The sequence below is a fragment of the Miniopterus schreibersii genome (genome assembly GCF_964146895.1).
Source record: "Miniopterus schreibersii genome assembly, chromosome: 12".
NCBI classification, from domain to species: Eukaryota; Metazoa; Chordata; class Mammalia; order Chiroptera; family Miniopteridae; genus Miniopterus; species Miniopterus schreibersii.
Window position 1 is genome coordinate 63,275,256 of NC_138112.1, and position 17,514 is coordinate 63,292,769.

At 60.8% G+C, this 17,514-nt stretch overlaps 3 protein-coding genes across 9 annotated transcripts in view; 1 reads left to right on the plus strand and 2 right to left on the minus strand.

Moving 5' to 3' along the window:
- The first annotated feature begins 1,071 nt into the window (after positions 1–1,071).
- MDK (midkine) lies at positions 1,072–3,093 on the plus strand. Its single transcript, XM_081153851.1, has 5 exons — positions 1,072–1,155; positions 1,431–1,507; positions 1,671–1,838; positions 1,956–2,117; positions 2,786–3,093. The coding sequence occupies exons 2-5, from the start codon at positions 1,432–1,434 to the stop codon at positions 2,809–2,811; spliced, it is 432 nt and encodes a 143-aa protein (XP_081009977.1). The 5' UTR covers positions 1,072–1,155; position 1,431; the 3' UTR covers positions 2,812–3,093.
- CHRM4 (cholinergic receptor muscarinic 4) lies at positions 3,090–12,046 on the minus strand. The gene is made up of 2 exons (XM_081153850.1): positions 12,015–12,046; positions 3,090–6,237 (listed from the first exon to the last, which is right to left on the minus strand). Exon 2 carries the CDS (start codon positions 6,209–6,211, stop codon positions 4,778–4,780), a length of 1,434 nt encoding a protein of 477 aa, XP_081009976.1. The 5' UTR covers positions 6,212–6,237; positions 12,015–12,046; the 3' UTR covers positions 3,090–4,777.
- Positions 12,047–15,588: 3,542 nt separating this feature from the next.
- The window catches only part of AMBRA1 (autophagy and beclin 1 regulator 1), a 146,891-nt gene continuing 144,965 nt past the window's right edge, over positions 15,589–17,514 (minus strand). For all 7 annotated transcript variants that reach the window (XM_081152910.1, XM_081152907.1, XM_081152909.1 and 4 more), the window contains one exon: positions 15,589–17,168. In XM_081152910.1, the coding sequence (XP_081009036.1) occupies positions 16,672–17,168 (497 nt within the window). In that variant the 3' untranslated portion in view covers positions 15,589–16,671. The remainder of the gene's footprint in view (positions 17,169–17,514) is intronic.

Below are 17,514 nucleotides of genomic sequence, written 5' to 3' on the forward strand. Positions count from 1 at the left end.
TGGATTAACCTCTAAGTAGGGGGCCTGGATGCCATGGACCCAGATCCTTCTCTGGGGGTCCTGGGTCTCATTGGGGGGGGCGGATCCCAGGGCTGCCCTAGGCCCGACCTCCGCCGGCTGCCGGGGGAGGAGCTGGGTTCCACCGGCTTCCCGCTTTCCTCTGGGACAACAATGAAAGTGAAAGAGGTGGGGCAGGGTCGAGGACTGGCTACTTCGGTCAATTTGCCCTGTGGCCTTGGGCAAGCCCCCTCCCCCAGGCCTCTGTTGCTCTCGCTGTTTAGGGGGTTCGGATGCGGTGATCCCCGAGCTCCCAGGGTCAGAAGGGGGGGCATGTGCTGCAGCCGCCGAGGCCGGGTCTGGAACTTCTCAAACGGCTCTTGTCAGCTCCCAAGTCACCAAATCCAGGCCTGCGGGCTCCTCCTCCACCTCCCCCACCCCGCAAACCTGCGCTCCAGGGGAGGCGCAGCGCCCCCCCCCACCCCACCCCTGGGCTTCCTCGGGGACTCCTGCCCCAGGCCCCCAACACTGCACATCTGGCGAAGCTGTCGAGGGGCTGACGTGCCCGCCCAGCAGCGTCGGGGCGCTGGGGGTTGAGCAGGCCCCGGGGGGCGGAGCGGGACCTCGACGGGAGTAAGCGGACCGGGGCTCGGGACGGAGCCGCTCCCAAGCTGGACGCGGACCCCGCGCCGGGCGCAGGACGCCCGGGACTCGGTGCCCCTCTCGGTCTCCACCGAAGGCTCCGCAGGGAGGCCCGTGTCCTTCGGGGAGCAGGGACGGCCCCCGGGAGGGGGCAGAGGGCGGGGATGTAAAGTTGGGCCTGGGGCCGGGTACGGGGGACACAGGGCAGGACGGACCCAGGCGTCCGAGAGCGGAGAGCACCGGCGGGGCGAAGCGAAGCGAGGATGCGGGACGGGCGGCGGGGAGCCGGGTGGCGGCGCCAGGAGCGCGCGGAGGGAGTGGAGGCGGGGACGCCGGGGTCGGGGGGCGGCGCGGGTTTGAGGGGAGGGGGCGGGCCCTTCCTCGGTGGTGGGGGCGGGGAGGGGGCGGGGGCCCATGTGACCGGCTCAGACCGGTTCTGGAGACAAAAGGGGCCGCGGCGGCCGGAGCAGGACAGGCGGGCGCTGGAGGGAGCGAAGCATCGTGGGCAGCGAGCGAGTGAGCGCGCGGGGCGGGAGGGGCGGCTGTTCACCCAGGGGCTGGGGCCGGGGGGTCTGAGCTGCGTCCTGGGGTCCGAGCATCCCCCCGGAGACGCCCCCGGCTCTGCGCCCCGGCTGGCGGCAAGGGGTCGGCCCCTCAAGTTCTCCCGCCGCCGGCGGAGCGGCCCGATCCTCTGGGCCTGGAGAATGGGAAAGCTGGCGGGAGGTCCGTGCACGTGGCTCCCCGGTGGGGAAGGGGGCGGGCGGGAGGCGCTGACCCGTGCTCCCCCCCAGGATGCAGCACCGAGGCTTCCTCCTCCTGGCCCTCCTCACCCTGCTGGCGCTCCCCTCCGCGGTGACCAAGAAGAAAGGTGATGTGAGGTCTGGGGGACTGAAGGAGGGCTGGACACGGGCAGGCGAGCCGGCAGCCCCGGGGCTTGGCCGCCTGGGTTCCGAGCCCGGGACCCCAGGAAGGGGCCCCCGAGTGGATCTCTAGGTGCCCCGGGTCCTGAGCCCTGTTCCCGTGCATTTTAGACAAAGTGAAGAAGGGCGGCCCGGGGAGCGAGTGCGCGGAGTGGACCTGGGGGCCCTGCACCCCCAGCAGCAAGGACTGCGGGGCGGGTTTCCGCGAAGGTGCCTGCGGGGCCCAGACGCAGCGCATCCGGTGCCGGGTGCCATGCAACTGGAAGAAGGAGTTTGGAGGTGAGGTGGGGCGCAGGCGGAGGGCAGGGAAGGGGGCGCAGCCTCGCCGACGCCCGGGCGGACCTGTGGAGCGAGGCCACAGCCGCCCCGCTCTGACCCTGGGCACCCTCCTGCCAGCCGACTGCAAGTACAAGTTTGAGAGCTGGGGATCGTGTGATGGGGGCTCGGGCACCAAAGCCCGCCAAGGCACCCTGAAGAAGGCGCGGTACAATGCCCAGTGCCAGGAGACCATCCGCGTCACCAAGCCCTGTACCCCCAAGACCAAAGCCAAGGCCAAAGGTCAGCCCAGGGGAGCGGGGTGGGGTCTGGCAGGGGCTGCCCCCCCTGGGAGGGGAATGGTTAAGCCTGAGGTTTGAGGCCCTGGTGAGACTTCTGGACATCTCAGCACTGTTTTCCCCCGTAGACACCTCAGGTGGACAGGAACTGAGGTCCACCCATGGTGCTCAAGAGACAGTAAATCCTTGTGGCCCCAGTAAGGACAGTCACACTGCTCTGTTGGGGCATCTGGCTTAGAGTCCAGGGCAGGTCTGGGAGGGCTTGGCTTTGCCCCCTGCCCACCCTGAAGAGCATCTGGCCGGCTCTGCCCTTTCTAGCTTGGAAGGACTTCACCGTTCACACTTTCTCTGCCCATTACTTTATTCCCAGCAACCCGGGAGGCCAACCCGGCAGAGGTGAATCAGCCACCTCTGAGATGAGGTGGAGGCTGTTGTCCTGGGTTTTGGGGGCCAGGACTTGGAGGGAACTTGAAGACGACCGATCCCCAGGGAAAGATGAAGTGGGGGGAGTGGGAAAGGTCCCGCAGGGAATGGCTGCCTTGTCCCACGGGCTGTCGTGTCCCCTGATTGAGAACCACTAGGGTGCAGAATTTTCTTCTCCCTGATGTATAGAGGGGTCGTTCCTGAGTCACCTGAGCTCTCCTAACGCAGTCTTTCTTTCTTGTTTTACAGCCAAGAAAGGGAAGGGAAAGGACTAGCGACCAGGCCTGAATGCCAAAGAGCCCGGGCCCACGCCCCCCTCCCACAGGCCCAAGATATAACCCGCCAGTGCCTTTTCTTACGTCAGCTTTATCAATCACGCCCTGCCTCTTCCCTTCTCCTCCCCCACCCCACCCCCAAGTGCCCAAAGTGGGGAGGGACAAGGGATTCTGGGCAGCCTGAGCCTCCCCCAGAGGGACTTCCTTCCTGTGCCCCTTTTCTTCTTACCCACAATGATGCCATTACTAAGAAACAAATAAACTCATTTTCTCCCAATAAAAGTTTTTTTTGTTGTTTTTTTTTAATATATAAAAGCCCCTTCCTGGGGAGTTTGCTGTGGTAATTTGTTGGGAGTGGGAGAGTGTGGAAGGGAGAGAAGGCTGGAGGGAAAGGTGGCTTTCTTGGGGGCTTGGTGCTCCTGGCAGCTCATGGAAAAAGGACAGTCATGAAAATTTCTTCCAGATGGCTTTACTGACCCACGAAAGGGGGCCCCCACCAAGTCCCCTGAGCCTTTCAGTCCTTGTCTCACCAAGGCTGGGGGAGGGAACCCACAAGACACTATAGCCGACACTCCCAGGCAAAGGTCCTTTGGTCCAGCCCACTGCCAATCAGGAAAGTTCTGTCCACCGGGAGAGTAAAGATGGGGGTGCCCGGCCGGGCGTGGATCAACGGTTGAGCATCGACCTAGGATCCAGGCGATCAGGGTTTGATTCCTGGTCAGGGCACATGCCCGGGTTGCGGGCTGCAGCTGATCAATGACTCTCTTATCATTGATGTTCCTATCTCTCTCTCTCCCTCTCCCTTCCTCTCTCTGAAATCAATAAAGATATATTTAAGAAAAAAAAAAAAAAAAGATGGGGGTGCTTGCCAGCCTTAACCCCCCACTCCACTGGCACTGAAGTCTGTGCGGGCGAAGTCCATCTCTGTCTCTGGTGACCCAGGCCTCCCTAGCCATCTACAGAGGCCACTGGAACATTGCCCTCCACAGCCCCGCCTTCACTTATGTGTGACCAGGGTCAAGCCCTCCACTTTGGGAAGTGGGAGGGCTCTTCAGAATCAGAGCCTGGCCAGCGTGGCTCAGTGGTTGGGCATCGACCAACGACCCAGGAGTTTGCGGTTTGACTCCTGGTCAGGGCACATCTTTGGGTTTGGGGCTGGATCCCCAGTAGGGGCCGTACAGGAGGCAACTGATCAATGACTCATCATTGATGTTTCTATCTCTCCCTCTCCCTTCCTGTCTCCAAAATCAATAAAGATAGATTTTTAAAAAATCAGGTGGACTGATCCGTGCTCAGGCTGGGACCCCTGGGACCAAGGAGGCTGGACCTCCTGCTGGTCCATCCTGACTGACCAGGGCTGTGCTTCGGAAGGCGAGAGGGTGCCCCAGAGCCCACTCTGCCTGCACACCCACCCATCCAACCAGTACCTGGCTGAGTAGCTGCAGCAAGGGGAGATTTCTACCCCTGGAGTGGGATTTGGGAGGAGGGGGCTGAGCCTACATGCGGGTTGCAGGGGGGCAGAAAGCACCGATTACAACAGTGAGGGACACTACTCTTCCCTTCCCGAGCCTCTTTTCCCAAGCATTGGCCTCTGCTCCTCCAAGGGGGCCCTGGGCTTCTGCTCCCCTCCAGATGTCCATTCTTCCAGTCACACTGGTTGCTCATAGCGGGGCAGGTGCCCATGAAGGCCAGTGCCCCCCAGCTCCCTGAGGCAGGGCAAGAGACTGGCCAGGCTGTCCTGGTTCGGATACTTCTTGGGGCTGACCCTTCTCGCCTGAGCAGAGCTGGTCTCTCTGAATCCAGCCAGAGCTTCCTGAGCCTCACAGGGTCTGGGGACCTCAGTTCTCCCCTTCAGTGATCGTGAACATGGAGAGGTGCCTCCAAATCTTGCCCACAGCAGCTGAGCCATGTGGTCCGCCAGCACACACACGCAACCACCAGCACCTCCTATGGCACCCCTGCCTGCCTACCTGGCAGTGCCAATGTTCCGATACTGGCATAGCAGCAGGTGCTTGAAGGTCTTTTTAAAGGTGGCATTGCAGAGGGCATAGCAGGCAGGGTTGATGGTGCTGTTGACATAGCAGAGCCAGTAGCCAATGAACCACACAGTTTCGGGGACGCAGCTGTGGCAGAAGGTGTTCACTAGGACCATAACGTTGTAGGGCGTCCAGGTGAGAATGAAGGCCAACAGGATGGCAAAGATGGTCCGTGTCACCTTGCGCTCCCGGGCCGCCATCTGCCGCTTCTTGCGCACCTGGTTGCGGGCAATACTGGCAAATTTGCGGGCCACGTTGGCTGCTGGACGCATGCCAGCCGGCGTGGCAGGCACAATCTCGATGGCCGTCACACACTCGTTGCCTGTCTGCTTCGTCACAATCTGGATCTTGGACCATTTGGAGGCTGGGTTGAGGGCCCGTGGCTGTAGGCGAGGGGCAGGCGTGGCGGGCGTGGTGGCCTCTGCGGTTGACAGCTCTGTGGTTGGCCGTTCCTTGGTGTTCTGGGTGGCGCTGCCTGAGCTGGACTCGTTGGAAGTGTCCTTGTCGGCCACGGGGTGTGGCGGGGGTGGCAGGGCGGGCGGCGGGGCCTCCTCCGGCTTCCCGTTGCGCAGCGCCTCCCGAGCGGCTTCTGGCGGGGGTTTCTGGGCGCTCTGCTTCATCAGGGGGCTCCTGAGGAAGGCCAGGGTCTTGGCCTTCTTCTCCTTCGGGCCCTCGGGCCGGTGCTTGTGGACGCGGCTGCGACTGGCCAGGGAGATGTGGATGTAGAGCACCGTCATGATGACCACGGGCAGGTAGAAGGCCGCGATGGCGGTGCCGAAGGTCACCGCCGGGTTGGACAGGAACTGGATGAAGCACTGGTTGTCTGGCACCGTCCGCTCGCCCACCACAAACTGCCAGAAGAGGATGGCGGGCGCCCAGAGCACGAAGGACAGGACCCAGGCGGCGGCGATCATGAGGCCGGCCGTCTTGGTGGTGCGCCGGGCGGGGTAGGTGAGCGGCTTGGTGACGCAGAAGTAGCGGTCGAAGCTGATGATGAGCAGGTTCATGACCGACGCGTTGCTCGCCACGTAGTCCAGGGCCAGCCACAGGTCGCAGACCACGGCGCCCAGGGGCCAGTAGCCCTGGATGATGTACACGGTGTAGAGGTTCATGGAGAAGGCGCCGATGATGAGGTCGGCGCACGCCAGGCTGAACAGGAAGTAGTTGTTGACCGTCTGCAGCTGCCTGTTGACCTTGATGGACAGCATCACCAGGATGTTGCCCACCACCGTCACCAGGCTCAGCGAGCCCGTCACCGTGGCGATGAACACCATCTCCACCGTCTCGTAGCGGCTATGGGTTGCTGTGACCAGACGCACGGACTGGTTGGCCGAGCTGCCGTTGACCGGTGTGAAGTTGGCCATTTCGGTTCGTCCCGGGTGGGCAGTGTCTGGGGGCGGAGAGGAGAGGGGAGTTAAAGGGGAAACGTGGGGCCCCTGGACTCACGGGGCCAGAGGACTTCATCCTGCAGGACCTTAGGAAACTCTGTCCTATCACCTTCTCATTTGTTCCTGCTTTATTTATTTATTTTATTTTATTTTATTTTTTAAATTTTGTGTTTCTTTTGTTATTATACAGTGACCGGTTTTGTTTTGTTTTTTGCTCTGTTCCCTCATTAAACTCTCATTCTTTTTAAAAAATACCTCTTTATTGATTTCAGAGAGAGGAAGGGAGAGGGAGAGAGAGAAACATCAATGATGAGAGTCATCGATTGGCCGCCCCCTGCTCGCCCCCTACTGGGGCCTGTGCCCTGACCCCAATCGAACCGTCACCTGGTTCACAGGTTGACGCTCAACCACTGAGCCACGCCGGCCGGGCTATTTATTTATTTTAATCTTCACCAGAGGATATTTTTTTCCATTGCTTTTTAGAGAGAGTGGGAGGGAGAGAGAGTAACATCGAGGAGAGAGAGAGACAGACTGGTTACCTCCTCCCGCATGTACCCTCACCGGGGCCAGGGATCCAGCCTGCTAGTGAGATACGTACGTGCCCTTGGTCAAAATCGAACCCAGGACCCTTCAGTCTGAGGGCCGACGTTCTAACCACTGAGCCAAACCAGCTAGGGCCGTGCATTATGTAATGAGTGAGCACTCGTGCTGCAGTTACAGAAGTGAGTGAGACACACACAGGCCTCACTCTCACGGAGTTTACAATCGATCAGGAGAGATCTACAAACAAGTGAGCAACAACAAAAACGTGCTAGAAAGAAAACAAGGCAGGGAGATGGCACAGAGAGTGGATCAGGACCCACAGGGATGTCCCCTGCTGGGTGATCAGTGAAGGCCTCCCCGAGGAGGTGATTTTTGTTTTTTAATGTCTTTATTGATTTCAGAGAGAGCAAGGGAGAGAGAGAGAGAGAAAGATCAATGATGAGAGTCATTGATCCGCTGCCTCCTGCACACCCCCGACTGGGAATCGAGCCTGCAACCTGGGCATGTGCCCTGACCGGGAATCGAACCTCGAAAACTCCTGGATTCTAGGTCAATGTTCAACTGCTCAGCCATGCCAGCGGGGCCCAAGGAGGTGATTTAGATGATGGCAAGGAGGCAGCCATGTTAGAGCTTCAGAAAGTGGCCTAGTCAAGGGCAATGGCCAGAGCAAAGGCCCTGAGGCATGTGTGAGGCAAGAACAGAGGGCCAGTGTGGGTGGGACCCAGGGAAGGGAGGGGGAGAGAGGATGAGTGGTCCCAGAAGTCAGCGTGTGGCTCTGGTCAGAAGTATTCATTATTTTTTTTATCATTTTTTGTTGTTGTTATTCCTTACCCAAGGATATTTTCTTTCATTGATACTTAGAGACAGTGGAAGTGTGGGGGGGGAGGGAGAGGAGAGAGAGAAACATGGATGTGAAAGAGACACATGTCGATTGGTTGCCACCCGCATGTGCCCTGACCAGGGGATCGAACCTGCAACCCAGATACATGCCCTTGACCAGGAATCAAACCTGAGACCCTTCAATCCAAAAGTCGACACTCTAACCACTGAGCTCACTGCCCAGGGCAGCCCTTTGATCATTTCTTAAGCAAACATTACCAGGGGACCTGCTCTCCAGTCCCTACGGAGGTCCTGGGGACAGAGGCAGGCGTATGTATCAGCAGCTAACATTCATTCTCCACTCTCAGTACTTTTTATAAGGATTAACTCATTTCATCCTCACGACAAACCTGTGAGACAGATGCTCTTATTTTTTACTGCTTAAGATGAGGAAACTGAGGCACAGAGGTGTTAGCCTGACCAAGGTCCCACAGCTCCTTTACGCCATGTTGCTGCCGCAGAGCTAAGAATTCTGGGAGGGGGAGGTGCAAAGAGTCACAGGAGCTGGTGATGCCACCTGGGGGAAGGCCTCCCAGAGGACCAGAGGCGGTGGCAGGGAGCTGGGAGCTGGGAGCTGGGAGCTGGGAGCTGGGAGCTGGGAGCTGGGAGCTGGGAGGAGGGGAGAGTGCCACGCAGGGAGGCTCAGGGAAGCACAGGGTCTCTCTCAGAGCCCTCACCCCACCCCAGGGCCTGGGGGCGAGGTGCAGGGTAGCTGGGGTCTGTCAGCAACCAGGGGCCATCAGAAGCCCAAAGGGCCCATCAACTGAGGAAAGACACACCTGGCTTCCCAGGGGTCAGGGTCAGCCCCAAGGCCTCTAGGAGAACCCAAAGGGTGACAGCCCCAGGGGGAAGAGTGAAGAGAGGGGTTGCTGCAGGGGAGCCTGTGCCCTGCCCCTGAGGGCATCCCTTGGCCACCAGCTGGGGTCCCCCCAAAATAAGGCCCCTGCCCTGAGCCTGTGCTCCTTCCCACCCAGGCTCCCCTCTTCCTCTCCCAAACTTGGGAGGGAGGCCCACACCCAGTGCGCTGTGCCAGGGCAGCCGCTCTGCCCAGCTCCTTCACACCCGCCAACACGCGCACCATTGCACACACGCCGGGCCCATCACAGCACCACCAGCCACTGTCATATACGCAGTTCTTTGCGTCTGTGAGAATCCGCGAGGGAGAGGCAGCGGGTGTGGAGGGAGGGAGGGAGGGACGAGCACTGTCACTGCAGCCCAGCTTCGCGGCCAGTGGGGATCTAGCTATGCGGCCTCTCACAGGCCACCTCACCTTCCTGCACCTCTCTCATTTGCTAAATAGAGAGGGCTCGGCTCGGGGCAACCTCCCACCTGAGCAGCTGTGGGGATCAGCAACTAAACTCCATCTCCAGCATGAAAACGCACTGGAGGCTGGAGCCAAGTCCCCGGTGACCCCCCAAGCCTGGCCTCAGCCCCCCTAATCCACCATGGCAGACACAGACCCAGCCTCCTGGCCTGGTAGTTTGAATTCGCCTGCCGAAATCCTTGGTTCACTGGAGGGAGAGGCTCAGAGATGGGTGGCGTCACCCCCCCCCCCCCAAGGTCATAAACGAGTCAAGGGCAAAGACCAGATAACGCCCCCTCCCCAGGTGTCTGATAGCCCCTCAGCTCCGAGAGTCACTGAAACAGTACCTCAGGGATCACCCTCTGAGCTGGGAGGGCTGAAGCTTCAGCTCGGAGAGGCTGCCCTCCCCAGACACAGCAGGCAGGCAGGCTCAAGGTGGGCAGGAGTGATGTGCCAGCCAGCCCCAAGGAAACCATGGTGTTAGCCCCTCAGGACCAGGACACAGGCCAGCAAGGTCAGAAAGGGGCTGGAGGTGCCAAACAGGAAAAACGTAATCACTCTTGTTTATTGAGCGTTGACAATAAATCAGGACTCCCTCTGAGCTTTGTATATAGGTTGTCTGGTTTAATCCTTACAGCCGCCTGAAAAGGCAGGTAATATTAGTATCCTCTTCTTACAGATGATGATAATGTTAATTAATTTGCCCAACGCCAGCCAGTGTGTAAGTATGGGTGGGGGTAGAATTAGAGCCCAGGAGACACCTTCTCAACCCCAAATTCTGCCTTAGAGTTTATTTCCTACTTCTGTTCTCTCCCCTTTATAACCACACAACTAGGGGTAGGTCGGCGGAGGCTTAGGTAGGGTCCCCACCCATTCCCTGCCGCCTTCCCCACTTAGCTTTCCCAGAAGAGATCTCTTGTCTCCACTGGGGACATCGTGTCTCCAGAGAGGTGGTCGGTGGTTTCGTCCCGCCTTGGGCCCGTTTGGGGAAGCTGCCAGCTGCAGACAGGGCGAAACGCGGCGTCTCCCCGCGCGCCACCCAGCTATCTTTCTGAACTCCTCCGAGTCTTCGGCGACACCCTGACCTGAACTCTCGCTGCTGTGCTTCCAGGGATCCGCCTGGGATCCAGCCAGGCGGGCAGCCCCGCCCAGGGTTGTAGGCGCCGCTAGATGGCAATGTCGGCCCCTGGGTGCCCGCTCCGGACCCGCAGCCCGCAGCCCGCAGCTCTTGGCCACCGCCCCCAACTCCGAGAAGACCGTGAGCACAGAGGGGCCCCAGGCAGGGAGCTGCCCTCGGCTCCGCACGGGGTTCAGCGGCGGGAAAGTTAAGGGCGCCCGATTCCACCCGGCACTCGGCGAGGAACGCGTGGGCGGGAAGGCGAGTGCGAGTTCTGGTTGCGAGTGATGACAGGGGAGCGCGAGTAGAAGGTAGTAGCTGTCCGCATGTGCGGGTGTGCGCGCTCAGCCACGCCTGGATACCAGTGCGCCCCGTGCGCGCGTGAGCATGTCCGTGCCATGTGCACACGTGCATGTGCATGCGTGCGTGTGCCTGGAGTGCTGTGGTCTGGCGGTTGCCCACGGTTCGGTTGTGCCTGTGCCTGTGAGCTTGGGTACACGAACAAATGCAGGGCCGACACTAAGTGACCTGCCACATTGCAAACGCCTCTGCCGGGAGATTCAACCCAGACTTTGGCTGGCTGAGCTCGGATGAAGTCCGGCCAAGAGCCGGCGAAGGGATCTCGCCCCGCCTGTGGGTGGGGAAGGGTCCCCGCAAGACAGCTCTGGGTTGCGCCAGCCCCCAGGCCTTGGGGCATTGTGTTAGCTGAGCGCTCAGTAGTGCTGTGCCCCCAGCGCTTCGGTGTGGAGTCAGCCTAGGACTGACCTCTGCCGAGGGGCCGCCGCTGAAGTCCCCCGCTTGGCCTTGCGGGACGCCAGGCTCGGCTCAGCGTTCCTGCTGCGTGTTATCGCCAAGGGGCGCCGGCAGCACCCCGTAACCCGGAGGCCCAGGCGGGGCTTGGGTTAGGAAAGTGTAAGATTCTTCTCCCGCGCTCCTAACCCTGACCCCGGGGAGAAACACCGTTTAGCCCTCGCGTCTAGAGTGGACACCCGGTTTCAAAAGCCCAGGGATTGGGTGGGCCTCTAGGACCCGGCTGGGACTTATTACGGGGCCATCTGGAAACTCGACTTTGCCCTGGTGGTCGATGGGGCCCTGTGCCTCGCCCCCGACCAGCCCCTTAGCACGCAGTTCCTGCAGCCTCTGGGCGTGGGCACCGTGCTTCGCCGGGTCCCCGAGCTCCCCCATCCCCCTTTCCCGGGCCAAACGGGAGCGCGTGCTCTGGACACCGTGGGGGTAGGGGTGGGTCCTTAGGCTTTCACTCTAGGGCTCCGGGAACGCTGTGGCCGTTGGCTCTGTCCCTGGGGTGAGAGAGGACACTCAGGAATTCAAGGGAGAGAGAAGGGGTGCAGGGGACTTGGCACTGAAATTGTGCCTGACACTTCAACCAAAGGGCTCGGGGTTTAACGCTGGATCGCCAGGGCTCTGGGCCTGGGCACCAGCGAGGGGGAGTCCCGGAGTGGGGGAGGGAAGCCAGACGAGGGCAGGGGTGCTTTCCGTCGGGGTTCAAGGTCGCTGATGGAGGACTCCATGGCCAAGAGTGGGTTGGCAGCGCCGGGGAGCGGGGACACGGGCGGGAAAAAGGCTCTTTGGGGCTCCAGCGCCCGGCGCCCTGCAGAGCTGCCAGTGGGAGGGCTGGAGCGCGGGGTCCTGCCCCCGACGGCCGCCCCTGCCTCCGTGGGGCTGTGAGCGGGCACACCCTACCGACATCCTGAATGTCCATTCCTTCCCAGAGGCGCACTTGCAGGAACCTCCGAGGGACACCCGCCTTCCTTCCAGCTGTGCCCTCTGCGGCGCCCAGCAGCGCGCCCGCCCCGAAGAAGCCTGGGGCCGTGTCCCAGTCGGACCCGCCTCTGAGGAACCTCGGAGGGTCCGGAAGCCCCGGTCCCTACACCCTAACCAAGCCCCCCCGCCCCCGCGCTACCGAGGAAGTCACTTACCAGACACCTCCGCCCCGCTCCCTTCGCACCTGACAGACGGCGGGATAGGAGGCGCCCCGCGGGCAGCGGGCGGGGCGGCCGGTCGGGCTGCAGGCCGGGGGCGGGGACGGGGTGCCGAGGGGCGGCCCCTGCTCCGCCCGCAGCTCCGGGCGCTGTGGCTCCGACTCGCGCTCACGCTCGCACTTTTCCCGAGCCGCGTGATGTCACGGGGAAGCAGCCAATCCCGGTGGGGCCGCGCCGCCCGCCCGGGGCCGCCACCCAACGAGGACGCACGGGGGGCACCACCCGGGCGTCGGGGACCCCAGCTACGCGCGCCCCTCGCAGGAGCCGGCCGGCAGCTCCACGCTCGGGCACTGTGGGGGCACCACCCACGGTTGAAAGTGCTGCTTAGCTGGGGGCTCGGCCCTCGGAGAGCCTGGGGGGTGGGGTGTCCGCGTTGCCATGGGGACGCGGCGCCCCCTCGCGGGCTAGGGGAGAGAGCCGACAGCCCCGTCTGGCTGCGCTCCCCACCTCCGCTCTGACCAGGCGCCCGGGGCTAGGAGACTGTCTTGCGCCCAGGCCGGACCTCACTCCCTACGTGGCCCCGCGCGCAGTTTGACCCCAACGGGGGGTTGTGAGTGGGTGGGGTCGGCGCTGCTGCCACCGTCGGGGCAGAGAGCCGAGGGCCGGCAGTTTCCAACCCCGGGGCTGCGTGTAGGCAGCCGGGCAGACAGATACGAGGGGCGCCGTCGGGGCTTGTGCAGGCGCTGGGGAGAGAAGCAGCAGCGAGGGCCCACCGCGGGGAGAGGAGCCCGCCTTCAGCGCGCACCCCCGCTCGCCCCACATCCCACCGCAGGCTCTGTGCTCGCGCACTCCAGGCCGGGGGAGGGGTGAGCGCCCTCTCCGCGGCCCCGGGATGGGATACCCAGCCCATCCCGCCGAGGCCTGAAGGCCGAGTTCACCGACTCCTGTGAGGGAAAGCCCAAGGTCACCTGGGCGGAGCCCGGAACGAGACCCCAGAGGGCGAGCCACCGGTCTCTCGAGGTCTCCGGGAACCGCACTGGCCGGCGCCTCGGGACTTGCGGCTTATGCCTGATCGGAGCTGGGGCGGCCCGGGACCGGTCCCGCGAGCCGGGCGACTTCAGCACCTCGGAGAGCTCCGCCTCGGCCCGACCTTGCAGGCTCAGCTCCGCGCACCGGGCACCAGCTCTTCCGCTTCCCCGAGACCGCGGTTCCCCGCGCTGGCCCGGGTCGCATTCGCCCCCCACGTCCGGCCCCGAAGCCTGTCACACCAAACTGAGCCAAACGCCCGATTAACCTCAAGACGCATGGCTTCTTCTCTTGGAAAAACTACTCGAGTCCCATTTCCCCTTCACCCTCACCTAAGCGATGGGCGGAGGGCTGCGTGTGGGCCTGGGGTGGGGGTGGAGGCGGGTACGCAGTGGAGGAGCCCAAAGGGCTGCTAGAGAAGGGCCGCGAACGCGGCGGGGGGGGGGGCAGCGCTGCGGGGCTCTAGGTGCGGAGTCCTCTGTGCTGAAGGCGAGGTGGAGGCCGGTCCCCAGTGCTCTGGAGAGGCCTGGCGTTGGCCAGCTGGGCTGGAGTGAGGAGCCATTGTCCCTCAAGAATGATTCGGTCTCCCATGATCCTCGTCACCAAGGATGAAAGAATGCTATTGTTCTTGCCCCCACTTCACAGATGCAGAAACAGGCTGAAGTGGTTCATGACAATTAGATGTCAGTCCTGCAGGTGTGCGTGCAGGGAGAACAGAATGGGGGGGGGGGTGCAGATACAACAGGCAGATGGGAGGACAAGCAAGGCCAAGTACTGGAGGCCCAGGAACCAGGAATGTCTCCAGCCACTGCCCTGAGTTCTTACAGAAGCTGTCAGGCAGAGCAGTTCCACTTTCTCAGAAACCCCTTACAGGGTGGGGCTGTTGGCCTCCCCCAATCCCAGAACCCACAGGGGAACTGTGTAGAGCTCAGCTGGAAACCAGAGACCTGGTGTAGTCTTTGTTCTCCAGGCCTTTGATCCAACTGATCCAACTGGGTTCACAACTGGGGCCCATAGAACTTTTCTGGATCTATTTCCCCAACTCAAATGGGCTTGCCAAGCTCTCTCCTGTTGACCCTACCACCTTATGACATGCAAGGGCCCCCCAAAAGGATTTACTCCAGGGAGGCTTTAGCCACCCAGCAAAGACTTTCTAAGCACAGTTGTTGTGACAGGAAGGTGCTGACAGGGGCCTCCAACAGGTAGGGCTGAGCTCATCCTTGGCCAGGGAGGGCAGAGGTGAGGCCAGGCGGGCCCAAATTCACCTCCCCTACAAGGCTGAATACCCCCTTTTCCAAAATAATAGAGCAAGTCAGGGTCCCACCAGGAATCAAACAGTGGCTCCAGTACCTATGTGGTCTGGATGTACTACCAGTGCCCATCTCGGAGGGTTTTTGTGATGAGGGTTGAGATTACTCATTGAGTCCTTGGCACGGTTTAACTCAACAAATTCATAGTCCCTACTGTCAGACCAAGAAGTTCTTCCTGATTGCAGTGGGGCCTCTCCCCCTTCTTCCCCACAATGCACAGCTCAAGTGCCACCTCTTCATGGAGTTTTGCCCTAACCAGTGCTCTCTGAGCTTGAATGACTGGAGAGTATAGAGCTGGAAGTAACTGAGAGGTGGCACAGTGCAAGCCCTGCATTCTACTACACGGGAGGAAAGCGAAGCAGAGAAAAGGCAAGTGGCTTTCCCCAGGTCACACAGCTAGCTGATGTCATTTAGTGCAGAGCCCACTGTTAAATAAAATTTTCTAGAAAATTCTAGTGTTCCTAACTATGTAACTCCACACTGTTTTGTATGAGTTGCTTGCCCATTTAACCTTTTGTCTCTGTTGGGGTAGCATCTATAATTATGCATGACCCATTGTGTCTGGGACACAGCTGAGCACACAGGGATACTCAAGAAGTACTTGTTGCTGGCAAAAGCCCTGGGGTGGCTCTGATTTTCCTGTAACCTCTCTCTGATCTGGGGCAAATGTCCTTCTGCCACTTTCTAACTGGCTCGAAACTTAAAAGCAGCCACGGCCCATGAAGAGAGCAGGCCCTTCAGTCACTGTACCGAGGACACAAAGTAAAGGGAGACCCGAGGGGCCAGCAAATGGCATCTCTGTGGGATGCCTGGAGACAATACCAAGCTCGGACACCCATTATGGGTGGTTTCCTAGGACTGGAGGTGTCCAGCTTTTTGCCAATTACACCTTCACTCCAGGCCCACAGTCCTGGGTAGGAAGCAATCGAGATGAGTGACCTTCTGTCATTCCTACCTACCCACCTGTCACTGTTAAAGGTGCCCCGACCCCTAGCAGGCTCATGGAAAGCAGGAGGTGGTGGTACACAGAGACGGCGTGTAAAACAAAGTTGGCAGCCCTTACCTGAGGTGGTTCTGCTGAGGCATCAGATACGGCTCCCCACTTAGGCCAGCAGTACCAAAAACAGTGCCCGGAGAACCCGGGCCCAGCTCAGTTCAAAGACCCCCCGCTTTGACCCTCAACCCATCACCCCCCCACCCCCGCATCCATAAAAACAAACAGGATGGAGCCTGGTGAGGGGCGTGTCATCATTTTAATGATGTAGATCTTTGGTGTTTCCCTCATTAGCAGTCAGACTATCCCCTCTCCTCCCACCACAATGTTTCTATGATGAGTTACAAACAGAAAAGAAATCACGTTTTCATACTAAAAACAAAATAATCAGAGCCTCGATTTTTCCACTAGAAACTACACGTACAGTTCAAGATTCCACATGCAACACCTTAAATCACAGACCAAGACCTCACATTCTGACCTGGAGTCTCATCCCCTCCCCCAGCCTTGGGCTGGCTTTGGCCTAGGCTCAGGTAATACTGACACCCATAGGCGCTGCTCTGAGGGCCCTGGGAGGCGGGGAGGGAGGAGCTTGGTGGACAAGCCCTGGGGGCTGGCCAGCCTACACCCCCCACTCCTGAGTGAGGACCTGCCCACCATCCCTTGACCCCATCCTGTATCAGGCAAGCAGGCTCCCCCCTTCACTCCATGGTTGTCCCCATTAAATGCAAGTGCAGAAGTCCCTGTCCTCAGGAATCTGGGCGCCTGGCCTGACACCTGACAGTGGTCTCTGTGGGGAAAGATAAGAGGCTGAAGCTCTGGAAGGCTCAGAGATAGAGATGGTTTCTGGGGGCCAGGCTGCTCCTCTTGCTCTTCAGGTGCTAGTGGCTCGGCCCCTACAACAGGCAGACAGGACAAAGCTGCCCCACTGGCCACTGGCCAGGATGGTGTGGCCCAGATCTGGAAGACTGTTCACCCTTCTGGGGCTCTCTGCCCAGAGCTGAGTCCCTTGAGTCCTGTTTCTAGGAGAAAGGGGGGTTCTTGGCGGGAATGCCCATTCCTTCTCCATTCACTCAGCACAGCAGTGTGGCTCCCCTGGGCTCCAGATCCTGGAAGGTTCTAGTTCCCTGAGGCGAGCCTTGCCTATTCAACTGCCTCATGCCCACTGACGCTGACTTCCTCTCGACCCCCCACCCTCTTGCTCCTGTTCCGATGCAGCCCGCAGCTCTTCCCGCAGCTCTTCCGCGTGTACAGTTCCCAGTCAGCTGTGAGGTCCGATTTCTGCTCAGCGGTTTGAGGGGAGGCACCAGTGCATTCGTTGTCTCTACCTGTTCCGTGGCTCCCCGCTGGGGCCTGCGGCGTCCCCCCTGCTGCTGCCACCACTGTCAGGAAGGTGGCTGTTACCGGTCAGGTCACAGTGCAGGGTTGGTCCCTCAGTGTTGGGAAGGGGGACAGGAGTAGGGGCAGGGGAGGAAGAGGACAGGGATGGCTGGGGGGGCTCCCGCCCAGGGGTACCGGGCTGGTCCCAGGAGGCTGTCCGGGGGCTTAGGCCTCGCTCTGCCAGCTGCCCAGGATCCGGGAGCAGTCCCCGAGAGGTGGAGGGCTGGGGCGAGGAGGTGCGGGCGGCCCCAGGCTCGGTGCCCGTCTGGGAGCTGCGGTGAATGCGGTGGCTGACGATGATGTTGTTGCCGAAGCCGCCCATGGAGGCCATGGTGGTGCTCTGCTCCCGTTGCACCACAGCTGTCATGCCCCCCTCAGCCATCAGCCGCTGGATCCTGCTGAGGGCATCTTCCCCACTTGCACCGTACTCTGAGCCCTCACCTGGAAGGTACAAGCAGGAGACGGAGGGAATTAGTTGTTGGCCTGGTCCCGAGATAGACAGGCAACTGCTAGTAGGAGCTGGGGGATTCTAGGCGAAAAGCAGAAACGAGGCCTATTTCCTCATTCCGAGAATCGCTCAGAGACCTGAGAGCGACAAGACTCCCAGAATGACCCGATTCATACTTCTGTTTTACTGGTAGAGAAACTGAGGCCTAGCATGGCAGGAAGTGGCCAAGGCTACTCAGCCATTTAAGAGGCAGAGCTGGGCCAGAGGGCAGGCGTTGGGCTTTAACCCTTCAGCACCAGCGGCAGGGGAGTCACTAATTGAATGAAGGCGATGAGCGGG

Coding starts and splice junctions, on each gene's coding strand:
- MDK (XM_081153851.1), top strand. CDS start 1,432: ATGCAGCACCGAGGCTTCCTCCTCCTGGCCCTCCTCACCCTGCTGGCG. Junction 1,508..1,670: donor CGCGGTGACCAAGAAGAAAG/GTGATGTGAGGT, acceptor CGTGCATTTTAG/ACAAAGTGAAGAAGGGCGGC. Junction 1,839..1,955: donor CTGGAAGAAGGAGTTTGGAG/GTGAGGTGGGGC, acceptor CCCTCCTGCCAG/CCGACTGCAAGTACAAGTTT.
- CHRM4 (XM_081153850.1), bottom strand. CDS start 6,211: ATGGCCAACTTCACACCGGTCAACGGCAGCTCGGCCAACCAGTCCGTG.